The sequence below is a fragment of the Antechinus flavipes genome, chromosome 5 (assembly GCF_016432865.1).
Source record: "Antechinus flavipes isolate AdamAnt ecotype Samford, QLD, Australia chromosome 5, AdamAnt_v2, whole genome shotgun sequence".
Classification (NCBI taxonomy): Eukaryota; Metazoa; Chordata; class Mammalia; order Dasyuromorphia; family Dasyuridae; genus Antechinus; species Antechinus flavipes.
The window spans coordinates 100,424,324-100,451,179 of NC_067402.1; the positions used below are offsets into that span (position 1 = coordinate 100,424,324).

Here is a 26,856-nt window from a genome sequence, read left to right on the forward strand (position 1 = left end):
AATTTGGTATCTATTATAGGAAGTTATAGAACTTCCTTCTCTCATTTTGCCATGTATGAGAGGGTCACAATAACTTCACCAATAGGGAAATTCTGTGATTTTTCACTTCAATTGTTGCTACAACAACATATATGAGAAGATGAATATCACTGAACATAAGAAGGAACAAGCATTTACACAACATGGTTTGGTTCTCCAATCTGTCCTCACAACCCCCCCTCAATTGAAAGAGACACTGCTTAAAGGCTCTCAGGGACTGACTGGTGTTACTTTGTCTGTCATTGCTTTTCAGGATTTGTCTGTTTCATAAGTCACTCATGTTTGCCACTTCTCTTGCGTATGTGCCCCTCATCAGCACTCCCTTAGGAACATTGCATACCAGGAAATAAAGAGTGGATGAAAGTCCATTTAGAATCTGGATCAAGACTGACTTTTAAGACTGATCATATATTGTATCCCTTAGTGCACTTTTCAACCAGTTTGTCTTATTTGCTATTCCATGCCTTATGAAATTTCATTTCATTCCCTAGATCGTTATACTGGTCACTCATGTATGGAATACACACCTCTACCTCTGGGAAACCCTAATTCTCTTCACATCTCCATGGATTTTTTCAAATTAAATAGATCTTTTCTTATTGGTTTAGTTATAGAATCTGTGATAATATGTATTTACATACATACATATACACAGAAAGATATAGGTATGTGTATTTATACATATGTCTTGTATTTACTTATTTGTGAACTTGTTTTATTTCCCTAATACACTGTATGTTTGGTGAGGGTTCTGTCTCACTTTTGAATTCAGGTATTTATTGCATCTAGTACCAAGAATTTTATGTCAATGTCACACAAGATCTGACAGCTACCAAAGAAAGGAGAAGAAAAACTGGAATATAAGGGAAAAGGCTTGCAACTGAATGTCATCTTTTCAGAAAAACTAAATATAATCCTGAATGAGAAAACATGGGATTTTAAAAAATTACTTCCATGGATTCCTAATAAAGAGACAGAAACTTTGAAATGCCTAGATAGATATTGAATGATGAATCATCACATTTTCACAAGAGAAGAAAAAAGCAAGGATATTTTTAGAACTCTAAGATTTTGAAGACTCAAATATAAAATAAGACTGGGAGAAAGCCTAGTATTAGCATTATTCTATTTTGATAATATTAAGAAAATTTAAAAAATAGGTTGAATATAAGAACATACTAAGAGAAATGAGGGAGGAAAAGGACTTAGTCTCTTATAATAGGAGTGCATATGATGACTATTCAAACATAAAAGAAGTGGGTGAATGGACATCCCATGAAAGTCCTGAATTAGCCATAAAAGTTGAACACACACAATAGGAAACACATACAACCAAAAAGCATACTATGGGAATCTATCCTTGATGGATTTTATTTTATTTTTCCAAAGTCATACAGGAACTGTGGCCTTTTCTCTGATTTTTGTCTGTACAAGTAGAGCATATCATAAGTGGACATTGGCTCACACTGAAGGGTCACTTTCTGGCCAGCCCTTGTGATCAGGTGTCTGGGAGTTTGGGTGACTCTGGCATTCATAAGGCCTATGGGGGAAGGCCTTATGACAAACGCCAGGGATGAGATATTTTAGACACAGTAGTGGAAGTTGGAGCTGAAGCTGGTCTGATTTGGGGCTAATGATGAGAGCTCACCTGTACTTAGGAGACAAAAGATTGCACACCAGAGACAGTGAATGTCCATTGAGAATTTAGAGTGTGATTGAGGCATATGTCTAATTCAGGGCTCTGCCCTGGTGGAAGGAAGGTCTTGAGCTCTGAAGACTAGCTAGGGTTTTTAAGCAAGGATCATTTGTGACATCACTCATCTCACAAGCACAGCCAGCCACAGGATTATCCCTTCAGAGAGAGCTAGATCCTATACTCCCAGGAACATGTTATAGTAGTTAGACCCTTGAGCTGTGAATCAGGAAGACCTGGGTTCAGATCCCCACTTAAAATACTAGATATTTAATCCTGGCAAATCATTTAAAGTTCCTATGCCTCATTTCTCCACCAATAAAATTGATATAAGATTAGCACCTACTTAAAAGGATCAAATGGCATAATATATGGAAAGTATTTCGCAAACCTTAAAGAACTATATAAGTATTATTATTAACGTTCCTGTTGTTGTTGTTGTCCTTAAATAGATATATATATATGTGTGTGTGTGTGTATGTGTATATGTATATTAATGATTCAGGCCCAATATGCATGTTTTGGTTTTTTAATTCAATAAAGCTTTAGATAATCATTCACGCTGAAAAAGATTGGGCTGGGTGGGTCCAGGACTATGCCTGGAGAGTAGCAAATACACTGGATTCAGAATTAGAAGATCTGACTTCTAGTTCATCTCTGAGACACAGTTTGTTCATCTGCAAAATGGCAAAATGGGGATGATAATAATTATGCCACAAACCTGACAAGGTTGTGAGGAACATATTTTGTAAAGTGTTATTCTGAACTATGTAATATAATTGTTCTCATTAGAAATTAGATCAAGGACAACAGGAGAGGAAAAAGTCTGTGAAGGGTCATTACCTGAAAAAGGTTTTGTTTTGTTTTTTTTTCATCATTTGTACTTGGATTGAACTAGGTGAAATTCAGTTTACTGATTTGTATCTTAAATGGAATCTTTTAAGGGGCCTAGAGTGAAGAATGCGAAGAAAGAAAAACATTTCAGAGTATGTCACTGCCACCTAGGGGAAAACCAACTAGAAGGAGAAACTCAAAAAAAAAAAAAAAAAAAGGGAGGTGAAAAAGGTTGGAGACTGGAAATGCAGAGGAAGAGTGAAACTGCTGCCATATTGAAAACTGAAAGGCAGACTGTGTCAGTCATCCAATTTATTAGTCATACAACAAGCATTTATTCAGTGTCTAGAGTGCTGAGCACTGGGCTAGATAATGAGAATAAAAAGACAAAACGAGAACAATCCCTACCTTTAGGGAACTTAAATTCCATCTTGGGAAATAACATATACACATATTAGTATACACAATATATACATATAAAATAATTACTAGAGGGAGGAGGGGAATAAGGGTGGAGAATTTAATAAAGTTTTCATCAGCACGTAACTAGAGAAAAAAAGACTTTGTGATAATAAAGGTCTTATTTACAAGATATGTAAGGAATTGATTCAAATTTATAATAGTAAGAGCCATACCCAATTGATACATTTTCAAAGGATATGAACAAGTAATTTTCTAAGGAAGAAATAAAATTTATCATATAAAAAAGTTTTCTAAATCAATAAATAATCAGCAAGATAAAATTCAAGAATCTCTCATCATATTGCCAAAGGTGACAAAAAAAAAAAAGAAAAATAACAAATGTTGGTGGGAAACAGACATCGTAACATACTGTTGTTGAAGCTGTGATTTGTTCTAGAAAATAATTTGTTATTATCTCTCAAAATTTCAGGCCTAGTACCACAAAGAGAATTTTAAAAGAAAAAAAAGGTTCTTTTTGCACAAAAAAAAATATTTATGGCAGCTCTTTTTTTGTGATGACAAAGAATTGGACACTAAAAAGGTATCCATCCTTTGGGGAATGTCTAAACAAATTATCAAATGAATAATATGGGCATCTATTGTGCTATCAGACAAAATAAAAAGGACCATTTCAGAAATAAATTCAGCAGAAGTTGAATTATTATGTAACAATACTTTGTAACAAGAAAAGAACTCAAGAAACTTGAAAACTCTTATCAATGCAATGACCAATCATTATTTCAAAGCATAGTTGATGAAATATGTTTATTAATCTCTTGACAGAAAAGTGGAAAAATTGGGTGCAGAATATTTTTAAGATATAGATAATTCCAGAATTTGTTCTATTTGACTATACATATTTGTTACAAGGCTTTATTTTATTTTTGTTTTGCTTTCCCCTCCTTTCTTTCTAATATGGAAGAGGAAGGGAGAGAAAAAAATTTAAAAATAAAAATATATTTTTAAAAGTCTTTATGTAAAAGTAGCTCTTGAAATAAATTTTGCATAAAAAATAGAGATAAGAAGAGGTGAGGAGGTATGCAATACCTAATCGACATCCACTGAAAAAAGCAAGAAAATAAGCAATAGATAAGACTTAATAAGACTTTCAGGGCAGAGGAGAAATGTACCTGGTACTCTAGGCAGTGTACACTGAAGAGCTCTCTGTGACACCAGAGTTGACAGGACTGGGGAAGGAAAGGACTGGCATCAAAGGAGTGGTTTGAAAATTAGAAGGTCCCCTTATGTCATTTCTAAAATCCTGATATCCCTGAATATGTGATGTTATGATCTTATGCTTTAAAACTTCCATCCAGGTTTGCAATTAACCACAACATTTATGTCAGTGATAAAAAAGATGGACAGCTGCTGTTATCATTGTATTCATTTAATTGCTGGGATTTGATTGGCAGGTGGACATACAAATATATTATTTTGTCTAGGGTTATCTTAAATGGAATTTCTCGTTCTATCTCTTGTTGATGGGCTTTGTCAGTAATATATAGAAATGCTGATGATTTGTGTGTTTATTTTATATCCTGAAACTTTGCTAAAGCTGTTAATTGTTTCGACTACACTTTTGGATGATTTTCTATGATTCTGTAAATATGTCTATCACATCATTTGCAAAAAGTGATAGTTTTATTTCCTTATTGCTTCATGTGTGTCTTTTAATTTTTTTTTATTTTCTTATTGCTAAAGCCAACATTGCTAGTACAATTTTGAATGATAGTAGTGATAATGAGCATCCTTGTTTCATTCCTGATCTTATTGGAAATGCATCCAGCTTCTCTCCATTACGAATAATGCTTGCTGTTGGTTTTAGATAGATACTACTGATTATTTTAAGGAAATCTCCCTCTATTTCATGTTCTCTAGTGCTTTTAATAGGAATGGGTGCTATATTTTGTCAAAAGCTTTTCTCGCATCTATTGAGATTATTATATGATTTCTATTAGTTTTGTTTTCAATATAGTCAATTATGATAATAGTTTTTCCAGATATTGAATCAGCCCTGTATTCCTAGTATAAATGTCACTTCTTCATTGTGTATTATCCTGCTGATAAGTTGCTAGAATCTCTTTGCTAACATTTTATTTAAAATTTTTGCTTCAATATTCATTAGGGAGATTGGTTTGTAATTGTCTTTCTCTGTTTTGACTCTTCCTAGTTTAAGTATCAATACCATATTTGTGTCATAGAAGGAATTTAGCAAGACTCCTACTTTACTTATTTTTCTAAATAGTTTACATAGAGCTGTAACTAATTGTTCTTAAAATGATTAGTAGAATTCACTTGTAAATTCATCTGGCCCTGAAGATTTTTTTGTGGAGGAGGAGTTCATTAATGACTTGTTCATTTTCTTTTTCTAAAATTGGATTATTTAAGTAATTTTTTTTCTTTTCTATTAATCTGGGTAATTTATGTCCTTGGAAATATCCATTTCAGTTAGATTGTAATATTTGTTGCCATACAGTTGGGCAAAATGGTTCCTAATTATTGCTTTAATTTCTTTTTTATTGGTAGTAAGTTCGCCATTTTCATTTTTGATGCTGATGACTTGGTTTTTTCTTTCCTTTTTTCTAATCAAATTAATCAAAAGTTTATCTATTTTGTTGTTTCCCCCCATAAAACCAATCCTTAGTTTTAATAATAAATTCAATACTTTTCTTAATTTCAATTTTCTTAATCTCTCCTTTAAGTTTCAGCATTTCTATTTTGGTATTTAATTGGTAGTTTTTCATTTACTCTTTTTCTAATTTTTTTTTTAGTTGCATGCCCAACTCATTGGTCTCTTCTTTCTCTATTTTATTCGTAGCTATTTAGAGACATAAAATTTCCTCTAAGAACTTCTTTGGCTGCAATCCATAAATTTTGGTATGTTGGATTATTATTGTCATTCTCTTCAATGAAATTATGGGTTGTTTCTGTGATTTGTTGTTTGACCCATTCATTTTTTAAAATTAGATTATTTAATTTCCATCTGGTTTTTAATATATTTTTCTCTGGTCTTTTATTGAATAAAACTTTTTGCATTATGGTCTGAAAAGGAAGCATTTACTATTTCTACTTTTCTGCATTTGATTGTGAGACTTTTATGCCCTAAAAATTGTCAGTTTTTGATTAGGTGCCAGGTACTGTGAAAAAAAAGGTGTATTCCTTTCTGTCTCTATTCAAGTTTCTCCAGAGGTCTAGCATATCTAGGTTTTCTAGGAATCTAATAACTACCCTCGTTTCTTTCTTGTTTATTTTGTAATTAGATTTGTCTGATTCTGAGAAAGGAAGGTTGAGATAATCTGCTAATATAGTTTTGCTGTCTATTTCTTCCTATAACTGGCTTAATGTCTTCTCTAAGAATTTGGTTGCTTTACTACTTGGTGCATATCTTCTACCATCCTTCCCTCCTTTTCTTATTTTTTTTCCTAGTGTTTTTGCCCTTCCTTCTATCCAGCACCTCCTTTTTATTTTCTCTATCTCTTCCTACTTCTTTATATGGTTAGATAAATTTCATTTTCTTTTTTATTAAAGCTGTTTATTTTCAAAACATGTGCATAAATAATTTTCAACATTCCCTTTTACAAAGCAAGTTCCAAATTTTTTCCTTCCCTTCCCCTCAAGGATGGCAAATAATTCAATATGTTTAACATGTGCAATTCTTCTATACATATTTCCACAATTATCATGGTACACAAGAAAAATCAGATCAAAAGGAAAAAAATGAGAAGGAAAACAACACAAGCAAACAACAACAACAAAAAGTGATAATAGTATGTTGTGATCCACACTCTGTCCCCATAGTCCTCTCTCTGGATTCAGATGGCTCTCTTCATCACAAGACCATTGGAACTGGCCTGAATCACCTCATCATTGAAAACAGCCACATCCATCAGAACTGATCATTGTCTAATCTTGCTATTGCTGTATACAATATTCTCCTGGTTCTACTCACTTCATTTACCATCAATTCATATAAGTCTCTCCAGGTCTCTCTGAAATCATCCTGCTGATCATTTTTTTATAGAACAATAATATTCCACAACATTCATATACCATAACTTAATCAGCCATTCTCCAACTGATGGACATCCATTCAGTTTCTAGTTTCTTGCCTCTATAAAAAGAGTTGCTACAAACATTTTTGCACATACAGATCCTTTTACCTTTTTTATGAACTCTTTGGGATATAGGTTCAGTAGAGACACTTATGGATCAAAATGTATGCACAATTTGGTTGCTCTTTGGGTAGAGTTCCAAATTATTCTCCAGATTGGTTGGATCAGTTCACAACTTTACCAACAATACATTAGTGTTCCAGCTTCCCCATGTCCCCTCCAACATTCATCATTATCTTTTCCTGTCACTTTAGCCAATATGAAAGGTATGTAGTGGTTCCTCAGAGTTGTCTTGCTTTGCATTTCTCTGATCAATAATGATTTAGAGCATTTTTTCATGTGACTTTGTTGTTTGTTATTAAAAGACTATAACTAGAGGGGCTAAATAGTTTGTTATAATTGGACAGCAGGGACTCAGCCACTAAATTTTGAGTATGTCCTTCTTGTAAGGTGTCCCACTTTCATAAAAAGCAAAAGAAACTCATTCAGGGGATGTTGTGTTTTTAGACATATTGATTGGTACTTGGGAGTCAATATGACTATTGAAGATAGAGGAGAGGGGAGAAAGAGTGCAGATAAAATGTGGCCAGGATATTACCAAAGTATTCTTTGAAACCATCCTTGTTATAAGAGTTTGTCTGGGGCTGCTAGGTGGCATAGTGATAGAGCACCACTCCTGAAATTAGGAGGACCTGAGTTCAAATCTCATCTCAGACACTTAATACTTCCTAGCTGTGTGATCCTAGGCAAGTCACTTTACCCCAATTGCCTCAGCCAAAAAAAAAAAAAAGTTTGTGTGAATCTGAATCAAGGGTGTGCTGATAAATGTTTCCTAAGTGGCTCTCAAAAAAAATCCCGTATGACCCATTTTTCAATTTAATTTGCATTGCTAACATTTTCTACATCACTTTTTAAAGTCTAGACAATAAATAAAAACAGTAAGTCAAATTCTGATTTGCAGCATCTGATTTCCTGAGGTATAAATGCTCATATGAAAAATTTAAGAATTAGCTTTCTGGATGTAAATTGGTGAGTATTAGGCATCCAGAGAATCGGGGATATGATGTTTAGAGAAAGAGAAGTGACTTGAATGTATTTGAGGAGAAAAAATAATATTTCTTTATTTCCAAGAACTAATGATATAATGACACATAACATAAAGCATTCTACTTAGGTCTATTTCTCTTCATCTATAAAATGAAGAGAGCTGAGGAAGGCTTCTGGAAATAGACACAGTGTACATTGAGGAGATGATGGAATTATGCTAGTTCACCGGTTATCCGTGATCAGGGAGACACCCTTGAAAAACATCTGCTAAAACTGAGATTAACAATATAAACAGGTAATGGGAAGATTTTAAGGAACAATAATTTTGTGTTGACATGTGTCTCTAGAATGACATTTCCATTTCTGTGTGTGTGTGTGTGTATGTGTGTGTGTGTGTCTAACACTCTCTCTTTCTGTCTATCTCTCTCTGTCTCTTTCTGTGTCTCTCTGACTCTTTTTCTCTGAATCTGTCTCTCTCTGTATGTCTCTCTCTTTCTCATTTAGCAGTAGGTCTAAATATATCTGAGCCATGTGATCTCTCATGATTGCCCTTTTTGTTCAGGGAGGATGATACTCTGCTATTCTGTGGTAACTGCTGGCACAAAAATAGTCAGATGTTTGGTTTCTGCTCGTAGACTCCAGGATTAGAAGAAAGAATTGCTGCTTTGTTCGAGAGGCACTGTAGCCATCTGAGATTTCTCCTTTGTCTACAAGGTTCACATCAATAGAATAATGGATAAGTCTTAGTCCCAAGCCTGGGTCTTGTCTATACCAGCACATATAGTCATGTGTCAGATCCTGGTCACATCTCAGTGTCACCTTGCGTTCTGTCCCTGTGACCAGATATCTGAAGTTCTGAGTGACACCAGCATCCATGGGATCTGTGAAGAAAGGAGAAAAGAGCTGAGAAATAGCTGAGGAAGAAGCTACAAGGAAAGAAGCACAAGGAAAAGGTTTAGCGTTAGATTTGGAAAATATGAGAAAGGGATTTTTTATCTGCATCAAGGCCTCACCTACTTCCAGGAGAAAAAAGCCTATGCAGTAGAGGAGCATGATCCTCATTAGGGTAGGGATGAGTGAGAAATCTTCTCACACTGCCTCAGATACTTCTGCAGCTCTCAAAGTAAGAGGAAAGATCTCTAGAAGAAAGTAGCTCCACCCTTCTCCTACCTATTGTCTCATCAGTAGTAAAATTCCAGTATTTTTGATTTCTGAAATTAGAGTAAATCACAAAAAAATAAAAAATAAATTTAAAAAAATCACAAGTCCAAAGAAAGAATTTGAAGCAAGGTGGCTTGCTTATGATCCCATGGCTAGTCAATGAGGAAGTCCATTTCACATATACTTTTTTTTTTCCCTCAGTACTCCTGTCTCCACACATTATGCATTTACATAGAGTTGAAAAACAATATATTGTTCTCTGTTTCTATATGTCCTGGAGTTGTGCATATTGTTTCTCTATACTTTTCCAGAAGCTATTTCATGCTTCTTTTAATCTTCAATTGTGATGTTGTACACTTGTACAGAATTTGAATTTTTTTTTGAAATGTCTGTATTTGTTGCCTCTGTTATATATCCTAGTGATCTTCTAAAAGACTTTTAGGATTTAGCTCCACAAACTTGGTTTTTACTCTCTAACCCTCAAAATGGACCTTTAACAGTCCCTTATATGGACATATACTTTTTCTCAATGTTCATACACATGCTCCACTAAACTCCTCTTCTGATACTTAATCATGACATGAAGATATCCCTGGGTCTTAAGAGAACAAACTTAATGGCTCCTTGTTAGCTCAAAAGTTTTTGAATTTGGGTCATAGGCTATATTTTTGTTATTTTATAGATGCACTCTTTCTAATGTTGTACAGATTCACTGCTAGATATTGATCACCAGGAAATACATTCCTTTTTTTGCTCAGAGTAATACAAAGATTGTCTACTAAGTTATCAAGGGAGAAGCCATGGCTACAGATAACCAGCAGATGTTATGATCTGGAAAGGTTTAGAATTTTAGGGTGGAAAGAAAAAGCCAAGGAAGAAATAGTCACTTTTCTGGTTCTTCCTCCCAGTATAAGAATATAGGCAGGGATGATTCGATCTAGATAAATGGTTGCTCCAGGAGGCATGGAACATGCTTCTACTTCACTTCCTTTTTTAAAAGATTGGACCTTCAAGCCAGTGGTGTCAAAGTCAAATAGAAATGGGAGCCACTAAACCATATATCCCTGTGTGGTGTCAATAAAACTATCAACAACTTTAAAATCTAATGCTATTTAGATTTTACTGTATTTTTATTTTGTTAAATATATTTCTCAATTTCATTTTAATCTGGTTGGGGCTACACTGACAAGTATTATAGACTGCATGTGTATATTTGACACCTCTGCTTAAAGCCATTAGAATCCATTTCATTAAAGACTCAATTATTTATTAGTAAAACCAAAACTATAAACTCCTCTCAGCCCATAAACAAGGAAACCCCAGACTCGGTATTTTGTTTAGAAGCTTAAGCCTTTGATTTCTTTTAATTCTGTCTGTGTTCCTATTCAATCACATTCTGCAGCCTCACTTGTTCCTGTAAAATGAAATTCCTACTCAAGTTTGCTGCTACTACTACCCTCCTATTGATTACTTGCACAGGGTTACATAATTAGTAAGTGTCTGTTCATTTAACTGTCAGACCCAGAGGAAAGTAAATATGATTCACATCTTTTTTTCCAGTATATTACAATGAAGCACAAAACAACAGTTTGATGAATAATTAAAATTGATAAGAACTGACTAGAATCAACAAGTACTTTGTAACTCTAAATCAGATCAAGATTTGGGTTAGGGAATTTGCCAAAAAGAGGAACTGTCTTCTAAAAGCAAACTAAATGCCTATGGCCACCAATAAACTGGATGGATGGTCTGTGTTCTGAAAAAGCCCAAACCCTATTGACTTCACCTTATCAAGAAAAAGCAACAACACATTTGAGGTTTTTCCATCATCCTACTGGATTCTGAGAGCTTGTCTTTTTTGCTGAGAGATGCAAATTTCAGACATACAAAACAGAGAGAGAGAGACAGAGAGACAGAGAGAGACAGAGATGGAGACAGAGAGAGACACACAGAGAAACAGAGAGAGACAGAAAAAGAGAAAGAGGGAGGGGGAAGGGAAAAAGGGAGAAGTGGGCACAAACACTGAGACAGAAAAAAAAGACAGAGACATTTGGGTGGAGCTGGGATGCCTCATGTTTTTGATTGTCTTTTTGTCCAGAAAGGAAATGATTTCATGGTGCTATTATGGTTACATTACTGAGTTTAATCTACAAAACACAAATCAGGTAGCAATGTACTTGTGTCTCCATTGCTGCTTGGTTTATATTGTAAATCATGGTTAAGAGAAAGATTTTTTTCTCTTATGGAAAGACATTGTATTTAGTAGGGATTTTTCCTCTCTCAGTGATACCAATATTAATAGAATAACAGATTGACTTTATCCATATTATACATCACCAAAGATATAATACAAAGTATGCCTCAAAGCCGGATCATGTCTGAGAATCACCTCATGTTCTGTACATGTTACAAAATATCTGAAATTTTGGGTGATCTCAGTATCCACTTGTGGAGAAAAAAAATGGGGAAATGAAATTTAGCAGAGGAAAGAGCCAGTGCCACAGCCACCTGGAAATGTCTTAGAATGGGCATTTCCAAGCTCAGTAAATGGATTTCTCAGGACTCACTTGTTCCCAGGTGAAAAATGCTCTCATAGTTAAGGAACCTGGTGTTCATAGATGGATTGGGACAAAAATGAACAGAGTCTTCTCAACTCTGAGCTCCAGAATCTGAGATAGGGGGAATTAGAAAGGTTCTAAATGGAATCTGTCAATAATATCATTGTCTTTATTAGATTCCAAGTTCATGATATTTCAATTGTGCTGAAGGACTTCAGAATGAGAACAAAGATTTCCAGAAAAAATATGACTGCATGCCCACCTGCCCCTATCTGTCTCATCAATTGTAGAATTACAGGAATTTTGAGGTTTGGAATGGAGAAACCAGGGCTAGAAAGTATGTCTCAACTCTCACTTGTTGTACCCCTTATAACATTGTATCTCTCCATATTGTCACTTGGATTATTAATTGTATGTACTATTTCTCTACATATTTATTCTGAATATCTCTTCTGATGTCCATATGTGATATATTTTGAACTGTGTATTGGATTTAAATTGATTAGTTATCTATATATTCTTCTTTTTTGTAATAAATATTTGTGAACTTCCTGGAGTCTTCTGAGACATAGTTTCATATGTGCATTGGCTTGTCGCTCTGAAAATTACAGGGTGTATATCAAGCCTACCCAAACCTTCTCAGAGGCTAATATAGGGCAGCTTAAAGCCAAATTTTATGTGGCTGTCCATATTTGCATGTGAAAAATAGATATTTAGACCAAAGGTATTGAAATGGAGAGTGATTATCTCATAGTGACTCCAACTATCTTTTCCTAGTTCAATCTCTCTTCACTTGTCAGGCAAGGGTATCTTAGAGTCTGAGAAGCTTAGTGGTATAAGTCTATGCAGCCCTTTGAAATATACAGAAATGCAATTTTACAAATTGGGTTAAGGGGTAGAGTAGGCTGACTGCTTCATGAAAAAAAAAACAGGAATTGATGGGGAGTTCAAGGATACTTTAAAACTTAAATTAGGTAGGGACTTGGGGTAGACACTTTGATCCTGATGGCAGGATGAAGTGAGTTCAAAAGACTGAGTAAATACCTATGGATTCTCATTAGCTGGCTGTCAGATTTTGGTTCCATAAGAGCTAAGTCCCTAGGACTTAGACTCTAGGAAGTGACAGATCTTTCTTTATGGAAATAAAAGCTGCAGCATAGATGAGTTGTTTTTGTTTTTGTTTTTTTCTCTAGCCTTGTGACTGAATTATAAGGAACTGACTTTCTTGATTAAAAACAAAAAAGCTCAATCTCTAGGCTATAAACTGAAAGACAGAGAGGGGGGAGGGAGAGAGAGAGAGAGATTGGGGAGGGGGGGTCAGAATGGTTTCTTTTTCAGATGGGGAAAATAGAAGTGGTGTGAAGACAAGAGACAAGGATCCAGGATGTGGCAGTAGTTATATAACAACCCAACTAGGGAAAATAGTGGTACAAAGAACCCCAATTTCAACACTGAGGAGAGAAGATCCCCATACAGCCATTCTAGAGAAGTACAATATTATTATGTGAAGATATAGATGTAGCATAAGACACAGATTCAGCCCTTTGAGGCATGTTCCCCAGTCACAATTCTTCTCCAGGTAATCCTTGCTCCTTGTATATGCTGACCACATGAGTTCTCGGTTTGTACCACCATTTTCTTTTTATTTATAATTCTTATTTGGGTTTGCTTGTAAGATTATGACCCAGAACATTCTTTTCTTATTATTCTCATGAGGCTACTTTATTCAGTAGATGTACTTTGAAATAATGGTTTCCTTTAAAGGATTGCTTAAAGTCGGTGAACTATGGTTTTGAGTGGATATGGATCTAATACATTTTATAAAATTTTGAGAAATCACTTGCTATAGTTTTTCATTGAATTTCTTAATCATTATTCAATCTAGCACAACTTCAATATTTTTGTTGAAGTAAATATATGGAATTGAATGCTTTCAAACTAAATAAACTTTTCTTGGAGACTAAGGCAAGAAGAAGCTTCTGGTATAGTGTAAATAAATACTTTGAGAAACATACAAACTTATAGGTATTAGAGTCCTTACAGATGATAATAGATATCATTTACATGTATCACCTCATTTTTATCTTCACAATAATTTTGGGAAGAAGATGCTAATATTTTCCTTCTTTATTAATGAGGAAACTGAGGCAAGCAGAAGTCAAGTAACTTGCCAAGGAAGAACATTTGATAACTGGTTTTAAAGATCAACAGTGCTGAAGAGAGTGTCCATTTGTTTTCTTAAAATACCATTTACTTTACTCAGTTTGGTGTAGAACCAGGTCAAGCTGAACTGCTTCACCTTTTTTGTTGACATTTTTGTCAGTGCCATGCTGAGATTACACAACTGTCCGGTTTTTATTTGTAGATTCTGGGATTAGGAGGAAGAATTTATGCTCTTTCTGAAAGACATTATATCTCTCAGAGATTTGTATTCTGTCTAAGCTGCTGATGTTAACTGAAAGTAAATATGCTTAAGTCTACCTTCAACCTTGGGTCTTGTTGACACATCTTGTTGATGCCAGTACACATTGCCATGTCCCAGACCCTGTTCTTAATGTTATCTTATGTCCTGTTCCTCTGACCAAACATTTCAAGTTCTAGGTGACTCTAGATTCCTGGTAGTATATTGGGAAAAGAGAAAGAAACTAGAACACAGATGAGAAAGAAGCTTGATACTACAGCCATGAAGATAAAGTTGAGACCTCTGTAAAACAAAAATGTCCAATCTGTACCTACGACTTACCTAATCCTAAGAAAAATCACAACAAATTGGAAATACATGATGCTCATGACAAGATGATTAGGTAGTTTCTCAGCTCTGGGATTTAATGAGACATTGGATTCTGAGACACTGGAAAATTAATGGCCTTATGTGGCATCCAATTGTGTTATTTCTTGTTCCCACAACTCCCACCCTGGAGGACACTAGAATTCTGGCATTCAGAATCTCCTCAAATATTTTGTTTGAAAATAATATAATTTTGGAGTTAGGAATGATCATACTTCATTTTATAGATAAAGAATTGAAGTCCTAAGAGAACTGACTTATTCATTGCTTTATAGCTAGTCAGAGGGAAAAAACAGGACTAGAAATCAATTCTCCCACTTCAATTTAGTGTTCTTTGGTCTACCCATTAGTCCAGTTTTTCAGAATTGAGAGAAAATGCATTCCTCTTAAACTTCCTAGAATAAAAGACTTTCATGGTATTTGTGCAACATTTGTACAAGAGTTGGGAGAGTCTTTGTTTTTGAGTGAAAATGATGTAAATGAAGGCTGTAGTGGGAGGACAGACATTGGGCATTAGAGGGAGTACTTGGTTTTGAAATGACTCTGATAATTTTACATCAATGACTTTTACCCATCAATCCAAATCTCCAAGTGAAAATGCATCTAATAGATAGTGAAGTTTTTCCTGAAAGAGAGTTCTTTCAACAGTAAGGTTGCCTTTCTCTCCCACCTACCTCACACACACACACACACACACACACACACACACACACACACACACACACATTTTCTCTTGTATGATTAAAAATAAATATTAAACTCAAAAGAGTTTTTTCCCTCTTTTCTAACATACTTATACTTTTTGTTTCTATCAGTGACTTATTCTAGATAAAAAATAGGATCTATCCTAATTACTTTTTAAACGAGTTGGTTTATTTACAAATGGGAAGTGATAACACAAAGAGTCAGTGAATATTCAGAATTCTGTAGAAATATGTTCAAAATAAAACAAATAAAACACTTCAAGATTCCAACTTGGCTCCAAAATATCAGGCTTTTTTTTGTGACAAGGGGATAACTCAATTAACAGAGAATTTAATAGGTTTGATTATATAATTTTAATAAGCAATCTAATGTAGAAAAAGGCTGAAACAGCCGAATCTGGACAGTTAAGACTAGAGATATGAGTGAACAGATTTAAATAGCGGAAGGAGGCTTGGCAAAATAGACTTGCTCTCCCAGAGACAATTAGCCCTGGGAATTATTACTTGATACATTGACTTCTTCGGTACAGTTAAAAATACATGTAAGTTTACGTATGTGTGTATACCCACATATGTGTATGTATATACATGTGTGTACACAACATGTGTACATATATGCATATACATGTGAGTATGAATTGGCAAAAATCTACTTTCCCTCTCCCACTTCAACATTCCTTTCCATTCAAATGAAAATAAAAAAAAAGAAAAGTCTTATATATAGTTGTACAGTTAATATGCATAGTTAAGCAAAATAAATTTCTCTATTGGTCATGTTCTACTTTCTGAGTTTTTCATCTCTCTATCAGAAGATGGGTAATGTCTTTCATCATGAGCCCTTTGGCATCATGATGGATCATTAGTCCAATCAAAGTTTCTAAGTCTTTCATCATTTTCTCTATTCTATTATTGTCATTGATTGACATTCTACAGGTTCTGTTCACTTTACTCTGTTACTATTTCCCAAGTTTCTCTGAAATCCATTCATTGTGTTTTGAAGCTCGATAGTATTCTATTACATTTATACACTATACGATATTCAGTTATGTCCCAATTGATGAATATCTCTCATAGATTCTCATTCTTTGCAACTTCAATAAGAGCTTTAATAATTTTGTACATTTGTTAATTTTGTTTGCTTAGGACTGATTCTTCTCTTAATCTACCTTCCCTCTTCTTTATTTTTTCTCTTCTATGTCCCTGTTGAATAAAGTAGAGTACTTGTACTTCTCTTGGTCGGTCTGTTTATCTATCTCTCTCTATCTGTCTCTGTCTCTTTATATACAGTGTTCATATACTTTAACACTCTTGGGAAAAAGTTGGAAAATGAAGTGACCTTACAGAGAAAGGGATAGCAACAAAGACCAGCCAAGCCACAACATGGACCCTTTGCTATACAATCATTGCAAATTAGTTGGTTTGTGCATCCCCAATGGGAAGAGGCTTGTCATTCTAAGAACTCATTTGCTTCCCATCAGATAAAATCTCATGCCCAATATGGGACCATAAATATGGAGCACTATATTAATCTCCAATGGAGATTTGAGGCTCAGAGGAAGAAAAGAGAGTTAGTTGCATGTCTTTAAATTTCTGTGAGTCCTTCATATGTTTTATATTTTCTGTGGAACAAAATAAAATTTTATGTTTTGTGTGCAATATTCATTATTAATTTGAAAATTACATTGTGTCTCTTTCTGAAAAGAAACTGAAGACATTTACATCTGCAGAAATCCAGATATGTTACATTCTGAAATTCCTAGAAAAGATGCTGGTGGGAAGTGGAAGGTTCAAATAAGCCAATATTCTGAGATTCCAAAGTTTACCCTCTATGATTTCATGAGTCAAAGGATATTTTAAAAAATGCCTCTAAAACTGAATCCTGTTTATGTAAACCCAAAGAAAAGGAAAACTGAAACACAGGTTATATGTACTTTTAGTTAGATCTTTGGAAAAAAAAAAAAAAACAAATAGGACCAAGAACACAGCCCCAGTATTTTCTCTCAACTTGATCCTTTTCTAGTTCTAAAGCCACCTATCATCTAGCCAAACTCTCTGGTTCACTTATTTTCATTTTATTTATCTGATGGCATATAGTAACATTACTTAAAAGACATTATAAAATACTTTGTTAAAATCCAGTCATTCTTTTGTGATTTCTTTATGATTTTTCAAGTAACTATCTACCCCCTCAAAAAAAACCCTACCTCCAACAACAATAACAGTAACAAAAGTCAAACAAGTGAGATTAGTATGTATATTTTGAGAGAAAACTATGCTTACTGAATGTGATTATCACTTATAAAACTATTGTTTTAGCTATGTCTTCTGGAATCCTTTAGGAATTGATTTTCTCATTAGCCTATAGTTTAATGAATCTATCTTGTTTCTCTTTTGTAAATAATTACTATTTTCCTTTTCTCTTCCATGTCTTTTCATTTGCTATGATTTTTCAAATATCACTGAGAGTAATTTAGCAACACAGAACCATAGTTCTTTCAATATCATGGCATGCAATTCATATAGTTCTAGAGACCTGAATTCCATAATGGCAGCTAAGTACTTTTTCAATGTTCTCATTTGTGATAAACTGCCATTCCTAGAAAACCATTTTTCCTGCCATTATCAATCTAAATTATTGTTATGAAAACATGGTCATACTTATTGAAATTTGCTATTATGTCATTCACCCCAGACTTGAAGTTACACAAAAATTGAAGTTACAACTTGAGATTCCTAAGCAAGCCTGGGAATATTTTCTAAACTCCATTCAACTATGATTTTTATTTTCTTAAGATCTGGCATTTGTCCTAGGAAGAACATCCCTTATGTTTATGGGGAGAAATAAAAATAAAGGGATTTAGAGAGCCTCTAGGAGCTCTGAATAAAGGAATGTATTACTAAGTCAGTCTCTCACTTCTTGATTTGTTCAGATATGGTCATATAATGTGTCCCCAAAACAATTTAAAACTAAGATATAAGACCTTTATAGTGGACAGACTCGAGACATTGTTACATTCTCTTACTTCTCCTCTTTCTCATCTTCCTTCCTCCAAACATCCCTACCACCACAAGAGTTTAGACCACCAGAAAAACCTTCAATTCCCTTGTATAGAAACTCCCATTCTCTCCATCTTAGTAAATTCTCATATCCACCAATTATTTGGAATGCCCAAGGAAATTTCTTTATCATTTTAAAGCTATTTATCTATGAAAAGGTTAAAATAAGAGAACTGATATAAGAAAAGGAAAGATTACAAGAGTGGGGGATGGGGTGGGGGATGAATAACCTCTTTACAAACACACTACTCATAGAATATAAAAAGCTGAAGGTCTCCAATAAAAAGTGAACCAAAGCAGAAGGGGTCAAGCTGGTAGAGAGTAGACAGGTCTTTTTCTCAGATCTTCCTGGCTTTCATCAAATCAGCACCAGATCAAGCTTCTGAATTGGTTTTATAGTGACAGAAGCCACAAATATTTGGAGTGTAACAATTTCCAGCAATTGATATTTTGGGAGAACTTCAGAAAAAGTCTGTTTCAATTAGGCATAAGGGGTGATGAGCAGGTGTAGTACAAGAACTAAGGTGAAGTGGCCTCTGGACATATTGGAGGAATATATTGGGAGGAGCTTAGTCAAAATGCAGCAGTATTTGGCTACTCTGCAAAAGCAAAAATAGATCTAAATTAAAAGCGATAAGGAGGGAAAACTACATTTTTCTAAAGAGTACCATAGATAATGAAATAATATCAACACTGAACTGTAATATTCTTCTCTAAAATATGATGTTCTCTTGGAGCAGGTTTCTTAGGGGGCTTCTGGAGGCAGCCTTAGTTTCAGTTTAGAGCAATCACCCTAAATGCAGCCAGGAATTAAAGTCCAAATCCTTTATTATACCCTTCAAAGTCTTATCCCCTTCACTTGGGGCTCAGCTAGTTTTTCTTAGAGGCCTTCTGTAGCCTTGGTTCCAAGAGCTTAAGCTGCCTTTTCTGGCTTGTGAATATCCCAGATGGAATCCTGGCTGAGGCTCTGAGAGCTTCTAGTGGGCTTGGTCTCTAGCTCCCTCCGAATCCAAAGTTTTGTACTTCAGTCTCCAGCCAGCACAAAACAAAGATGGAAGATGGAATGAATCTGTCTCCTCCCCCGAGAGCTTCTAGTGGGCTTGTCCTTTAGTGGGTTTGTCCTCTTTGGCCCTGAGAGCTCCTCCTTATATATGCTCTCTTAAAAGTGTGAATCTTGTGGCATTATAGTAAGTACTAAATACATCTCAATTAGAGAATCATTATATCATCAATTCCACTTAGTACCTTGTTCTGGCCCATTATATCTCCCTGTAGGATCAGATCAATCAAACTGAACCATGCTAAATTAGATAATTATTGTGTCTATCAATTCCACTGTCTTGGCATCTTCTAAGAGTCCTAACACTGAACATATATGCACCAAGTGGTATAGCATCAAAATTCCTTGAGAAGTTAAGAGAGCTGCAAGAAGAAATAGACAACAAAACTATACTGGTGGGGGGAATCTTAACCTTGCTGTTTCAGAACTAGATAAAACAAATCACAAAATAAATAAGAAAAAAGTTAAGGAAGTAAATAGAATTTTAGAAAAGTTAGGTATAATAGTTTGGAGAAAATTGAATGGAGACAGCAAAGATTATACATTTTTGTATATTGTCAGCAATTCATGGAACTTATACAAAAATTGACCATGTATTAGGGCATAAAAACTTCAAAAGCAAATGCAGAAAGAGTAAATGCATCTTTTTCAAATCATGATGCAATAAAAATTACATATAATAAAAGGCCAGGGAAAAATTACTGGAAACAAAATAATTTAGCCCTAAATAATTAGTGGGCTAAACAACAAATCATAGACACAATCAATAATTTCATCCAAGAGAATAAAAATAATGAGACAACATACCAAAATTTATGGGATGCAGCCAAAGAAGTTCTTAGGGGACGTTTTGTCCCCTAAGATGCTTACTTGACTAAAATGGAGAAACAGAAGGTCAAGTAATTGGGCATGCAACTAAAAAAGTTAGAAAAAGAACAAATTAAAAACTCCCAATTAAATACCAGATTTGAAATTCTTAAAAAAAAGAGAGAGATTGATAAAATTATAAGAAAACTATTGAATTAACAGAAAAAACTAAGAATTGGTTTTATCAAAAAAAAATAAAATAAACTTGTAGTTAATTTGATTAGAAAAAAGGAAAGAAAATCAAATTGTTAGTATCAAAAATGAAAAGGATAAACTTTCCACCAAAGAAGAAGAAATTAGAACAATAATTAGGAGCTATTTTGCACAACTATATACCAATAAATCTGATAATTTAAGTGAAATGGATGAATACTTACAAAAATATAGATTGTCCAGATTAACCACAGAGGAAATAAGTTACTTAAGTAGTCCCATTTTAGAAAATTTCTTTTAGAAAAATTTTTCTTTAGAAAAAGAAACAAGCTATTAATCAACTTCCTAACAAAAAATCTCTAGGGCCAGATGGATTTACATGTGAATTTTATCAGATATTTAAAAAACAATTAATTCCAATACTGTGCAAACTATTTGGAAAAATAGGGAAAGAAAAAATCCAACCAAATTCCTCTTATGACACAGACATGGTGCTGATACCCAGGCCAGGTAGAGTGAAAACAGAGAAAGAAAATTATAAACCAATTTCCCTAATTAATATTGATTCAAAAATCTAAAAAAAAATTTGCAAAGATATTGCAGAAAGTAATCACCAAGATACTACACCATGACCAAGTAGGATTTATACCACAGTTAGCAGGGCTGGTTCACTATCAGGAAAACTATTAGTATAATTAACTATATCAATAACAATACTAACAGAAATCATATGAATATCTCAATAGATACAGAAAAAGCATTTGACAAAATTCAACACTTATTCCTATAAGAAACACTAGAGAGAATAGGAATTAATGGAGTTTTCCTCATAATAATCAGTAGTATCTTTCTAAAATCATCAGCAAGCATTATATGTAATGAAGATAAACTAGGAGCATTCCCAATAAGATCAGGGGTAAAATAGTTGCCCACTATCACCATTACTATTCAATATTGGTATTAGACATGTTAGCTTTAGCAAAAAGAGAAGAAAAAGAAATTAAAGGAATTAGAGTAGGTAATGAGAAAACAAAACCATTACTCTTTGAAGATGAGATGATATCTTAGAGGATCAACTAAAAAACTACTAGAAACAATTAACAATACAACAAAACAACAAAACAAAAATTAGATACACAATAAATTCATATTTCTACATATTACCAATAAAGTCCAGCAGCAAGAGATACAAAAAGAAATTCCACTTAAAATACCTGTGAATAATATAAAACATTTGGGAATCTACCTGACAAAACAAAGTCAGGAACTATATGACCATGATTGCAAAACACTTTCCACACAAATAAAGTCAGATCTAAGCAAAAGGAAGAATATCAAATGCTCATCTATAGGCAAATGAATAAAGTAAAAATGACAATTCTACCTGAATCAATCTACTTATTCATTGCTATACAAATCCAACTCCCAAGAAATTATTTTACAGAGCAAGAAAAAATAATAACAATGTTTATTTGGAATAACAAAAGGTCGAGAATTCCAAGGGAATTAATGAAACAAAATGCAATTAAAGGTGGTCTAGCTATACAAGACTTAAAATATATTATAAAGCAGTGGTTATCAAAACAATTTGGTATTGGCTAAGAAATAGAGTAGCCAATAAAGTAGAAGGGAAGCAGAAAGCTGGAGTTGGAGGAAAATTTTACATCCAAGTGTTCTGATAAAGGTCTCATTTCTAAAACATATAGAGAATTGACTCAGATTTATAAGAATAGAAACCATTCTCCAATTGATAAATGGTCAATTTTCAGATGAAGAAATTAAAACCATTTCCAGTCATATGAAAAAATGTTATAAATCACTATTGTTCAGAGAAATGCAAATTAAGACAACTGTGAGGTACCACTACCCACTACTCAGATTGGCTAAGATGACTGGAAAAAGTAATGATGAATATTGGAGAGGATGTGCGAAAACTGGACATTGGATGAAGTTGTGAATTGAACCAACCATTCTGGAGAACAATATGGAACTATGCCCAAAGGGCTACCAAATTGTGCATACCCTTTGATCCAGCAATGTATCTATTGGGCCTGTATCCCAAAAAGATCACAAAAAAAGGGAAAAGGATCCACATGTGCAAAAATGTTTGTAGCAGCAATTTTTTTTTAGTGTCAAGAAACTAGAAACTAAGTGGATCCCATTGGTTGGAGAATGGCTGAGTAAGTTATAAATGTTATGGAATATTATTGTTCTATAAGAAATGACCAACAGGATGATTTCAGAGAGGCTTGGAAAGGCTTACATCAACTGATGTGAAATGAAGTGTGTAGAACCAAAAAAATATTGTACACAGCAACAAGAAGATTATATGATGATCGATTCTGGTGAATATGGCTCTTTTCAACAGCAAGGTGTTTCAGGCAGGTTCCAAAGTTCTTGTGCTAGAGAGAACCATCTGCATTCAGAAAGACTGTGGGGACTGAGTGTGGCTCACAACATAGTATTTTCATTTCTTCTTTGGTTGTTTGTTGTTGTTGTTGGCTGATGTTTTGTTTTCTTTCTCATTTTTTTTCCTTTTTGATCTGATTTTTCGTATGCAGCATGATTGTGGAAATATTTGTAGAAGAATTGCACATGTTTAATATATATAGGGGAAGAGGTAGGGAGAAAGGAGAGAGAAAACAATTTTAATACAATGTTTTGCAAGAGTGAATGTTGAAAAGTATCTATGCATATGTTTTGAAAATAAAAAGCTTTTATGTAAAAAAAAAAAAAGTCAACCAAACCTGCCAACATGAACTCTCTTTTGATCCTGGCTTTTGTTGGAGCAGCTGGTAAACCCTCTTAATCACCTTATGTCATTCCTTGCTGCCTCTATCCTTTAGAATATTCTGGCAATTCTTTCAATCCATCCTTTTGTCTTTTTTAGTCACTGATCTTCCCCCACCTCACCCTATATTTGTCTAGTTCTCTCCACCTATCAACATCTTTTAGATTCCCTTTTCAAGTTCCCCTTCACTTCATTCATCTTTCTCTGTCCCCAATATGCGCAATTATAAGATCTTCTGTTAACTGAACTTCTGCAGTGATAGATCTGGAAATGTGTGGAAATTAAACTTCCAGGGGAACAAACTAGGAAGGAAGGAAACAGCAGCAAGTAGAAAAATATCTATAGGTCAAAAAACAATGCATCAAAGGTAATAGAGAACCAGTGAATGAGATAACTAGTCTGGAGAGGAAGGGGACATGAGAAGGAAAGGAACAGAATCACATTTATAGTAATCAAATGTGAGCTTCTTAAGGGAAGAAAATATTTCATTTTTATCTTTGAACATCCAGATCTAATAAGAATAGGTGCTTAATTAATGACTTTTAATTGATTCTACTGCCTGTGAAAATAAGAATAATCTTCTCTGTTTTTAACCTAGGAAGATAGAGCATAGGAGAGTTTGGATAAGAGAAGGCAAAACCAAATATAGGATCCAGCTTGGGAAGAAGCTTAAGATAGAAAGATATAGACAGAGGGAGAGAGAGAAAAAAAGAGTTAGAGAAAGGTGAAGACAAATGGAGAAAAAGAAGCAGGGAGAGAAAGAGGTAGAGAAATAGAAACAAAGAGAAAAATGAAAACAGGGACAGAGAGCTATTGATTATGTTAACCCTGGTCTTAATAGCAATACTCTCTAGACTTGGAAGGAATTTTGAAGGAGACAAATTCTAGAAAGCATTATTAGGGCTCAAGCTTCACACAGTGCTAAATTCTCTTTTTTCAAAATTTCTCCCCTCCAAAAAGTTGCTTTCATCTTTCCATGTAGGAATATAAAGTTTACTTCTACTGAACCCCTTATATTTTCTTTTCCCTTTTTATGCATTTATGTTTTTCTTGGGTCTTTACATTGGAAGTTAAAATTTTGTTTTATTTATGGTTTTCACCTAGTGAAAAGTTAAATTCCTTCCATTTCATTGAATGATCATTTTCCCCTGTGATGTATTAAGCTTAATTTTTCCAGGTAAATTATTTTTGGTTGCACTCTTATCTCCTTTACCTTCCAGAACATATATGTGTTCTAATTCTTTAATTTTGCAGGTGACCAGTTCTGTGTAATCTTGATTGTGATTCCTCATTATTTGAATTGTTCTTTCTGGCCTCTTTTGGTATTTTCTCTGGACCTGATAGTTATGAAATTTGATTATAATCTTCCCTGGCATTTTTATTTTGTGATCTCTTTCCTGGGGTGATTGGTGGATTCTTTCAATGCTTATTTTGACCTCTAGTCCCAGGACATCAGGATAGTTTTCCTTAAAATTTTCTTTAAAAGATTCTATCATCCTTCTTTTGATTGTGACTTTCAGGTAGCCCAATTATTCTGATATTATCTCTGCTAGAGCTATTTTCTAGATCAGTTTTTTTATCCATGAGATATTTTACATTTTTCTCCATTTTTTGGCTGCTTTTGAATTTTTTTGATTCATTCTTGAAGTCTCACAGAATCATCAGCTTCCACTTTCTAAAATTTAAGGAGTTGTTTTCCTCAGTTTTTGTATGTCCTTTTTCATTTGGCCAATTCTACTTTTTAAGTAGTTGTTTTCTTTTTTTCAAATTATTGAGCATCACTCTCATATCTTTTCCTATTTTTTCTTTTATTTCTTTTACATTATTTTTTAGTTCCTTTTTGAACTCTTGTATAGGTTCTTTCTAAGTTTGCGACATGGAGTTTTGCCAATAAGTATTTTGCCATTGTTATCCTCTTCTGAGTTTGTGTCTTGTTTTTCCCTGTTACCATAATTTTTTATGGTCAGGTTCTTTTTTGTAGTATTTTATTTTATTTTGAGGTCCTTTTTCATTTATTTAAATATATAATATATAGTCAGTTTTGAAAGTCAGTCTAGAGCTTTCGTCTAATTATAAATTATTATAATTGGCTTTATTATAAATTATTATTTAAAATATTATAAATGGGCTTTCATCTAGCTTTTCTTTATTGGAATGCAAAGTTACTAAGGGAGTGTTGCTGAGAGGCACATTCACAAAAGAGGTGGCAAACATATGTGACCTAAGGAATATTGAAGGCAATAGACAGAGACAAATCCTTAAAAGTAATGACAGACAAAGTAACAATTCTAATCAGTCCTTAGGAGCCTTTGATCAGTGCCTCTTTCCATTGAAGAGAGCTGCAAGCATAGATTTCAGCACCAAAACAACATACTGTGTAGCTGTTGCTCTTGTTCTCTTAACCAGCTAGTAGGATAATGGATAGAGCACTGGGGCTGAATTCAGGAAGACATGAGTTCAAAATCCGACTTGGACCATTGCTAGCTGTGTGACTTTGGGAAAGTAGTTTAACCTCTGAAAGCCTCTGTTTCTTCAACAATAAAAAAAGGATCATAACAGCACCTATATTTCAGGGTGGTTGTGAAGATCATATGAGATAATTTCTGTAAAGTACTTAGCATAGTGCTTGGCACATAACAAGTGTTTTATAGATGCTTGGTCTTTCTTACGTTCAGTGACATTCATCTTCTCATATGTGTTGTTCCACTAACAACTGAAGTGGAAAATCACAGCATTTCCCTATTGCTAAGTTCATTGTGAGCTTTCATACATGGGAGAATTGTGAGAGGAAGGAAATTATATAAGTAGATAATAAATTTCTTGGCTAGAGATGGAAAAAAAATCTGAAATTTTGTTGTTATTATTATTTAGTTTCTACCTTGAAGGCTTGAAATGAGAGTGAAATAATCATTATATTTGATTGCTTTGTAGTACATGTGATTTTAAAATTAATTTTTAATATACTAATTTATCTAATTATATAATTCAATTAAATTGTTGATCAACCATTAATTTGCATGAGGCTAATTGATTTAAATAACATTCAGGAACTGAAAGAAAAGGAACATGTACACTAGGTAAAGGGGAGCCATCACTACCAGCCAAAAACTGGCATTGACAGGTCTTCTTATGAGTCACCTAGGTAACACCATAATGTAAAGAGTGCTGGGCCTGGATCAGGAAGATTCATCTTCCTGAGTTCAAATCTGCCTTCATTTACTAGCTAAGTTACTTAATCCTGTTTGCCTCAGTTTCCTCATCTGTAAAATGAGTTGGAGAGGAAAGGGCAAACTACTCCAGTATATTTGCCAATGGGATCACAAAGAGTTGGACAGTAATGAAATAACTGAACAACTTATGAGTTAGCTACAAGGAATGATTAAAAAGCATGTTACCTAGTGAGGGAAAATAAAGGGGGAAGTAGATCACATGACAGTATTTTTCATGGGGAAAAGGTCAGAAAGACAAAATGGCCATAGACATATAGTCAGCTTTTTCCTGCTCTTCCTCAGCCCTTTTTCCTGTTTTGT

At 34.0% G+C, this 26,856-nt stretch overlaps 1 gene segment (V, D, J or C); it reads right to left on the bottom strand.

Annotated features, from left to right (window-relative positions):
- Window positions 1–8,745: 8,745 nt before the first annotated feature.
- Window positions 8,746–9,292, bottom strand: LOC127538585 (T cell receptor beta variable 6-2-like). The segment is given in 2 exon segments: window positions 8,746–9,068; window positions 9,201–9,292. Coding segments are annotated over 2 exon segments (372 nt in total).
- Window positions 9,293–26,856: the final 17,564 nt, after the last annotated feature.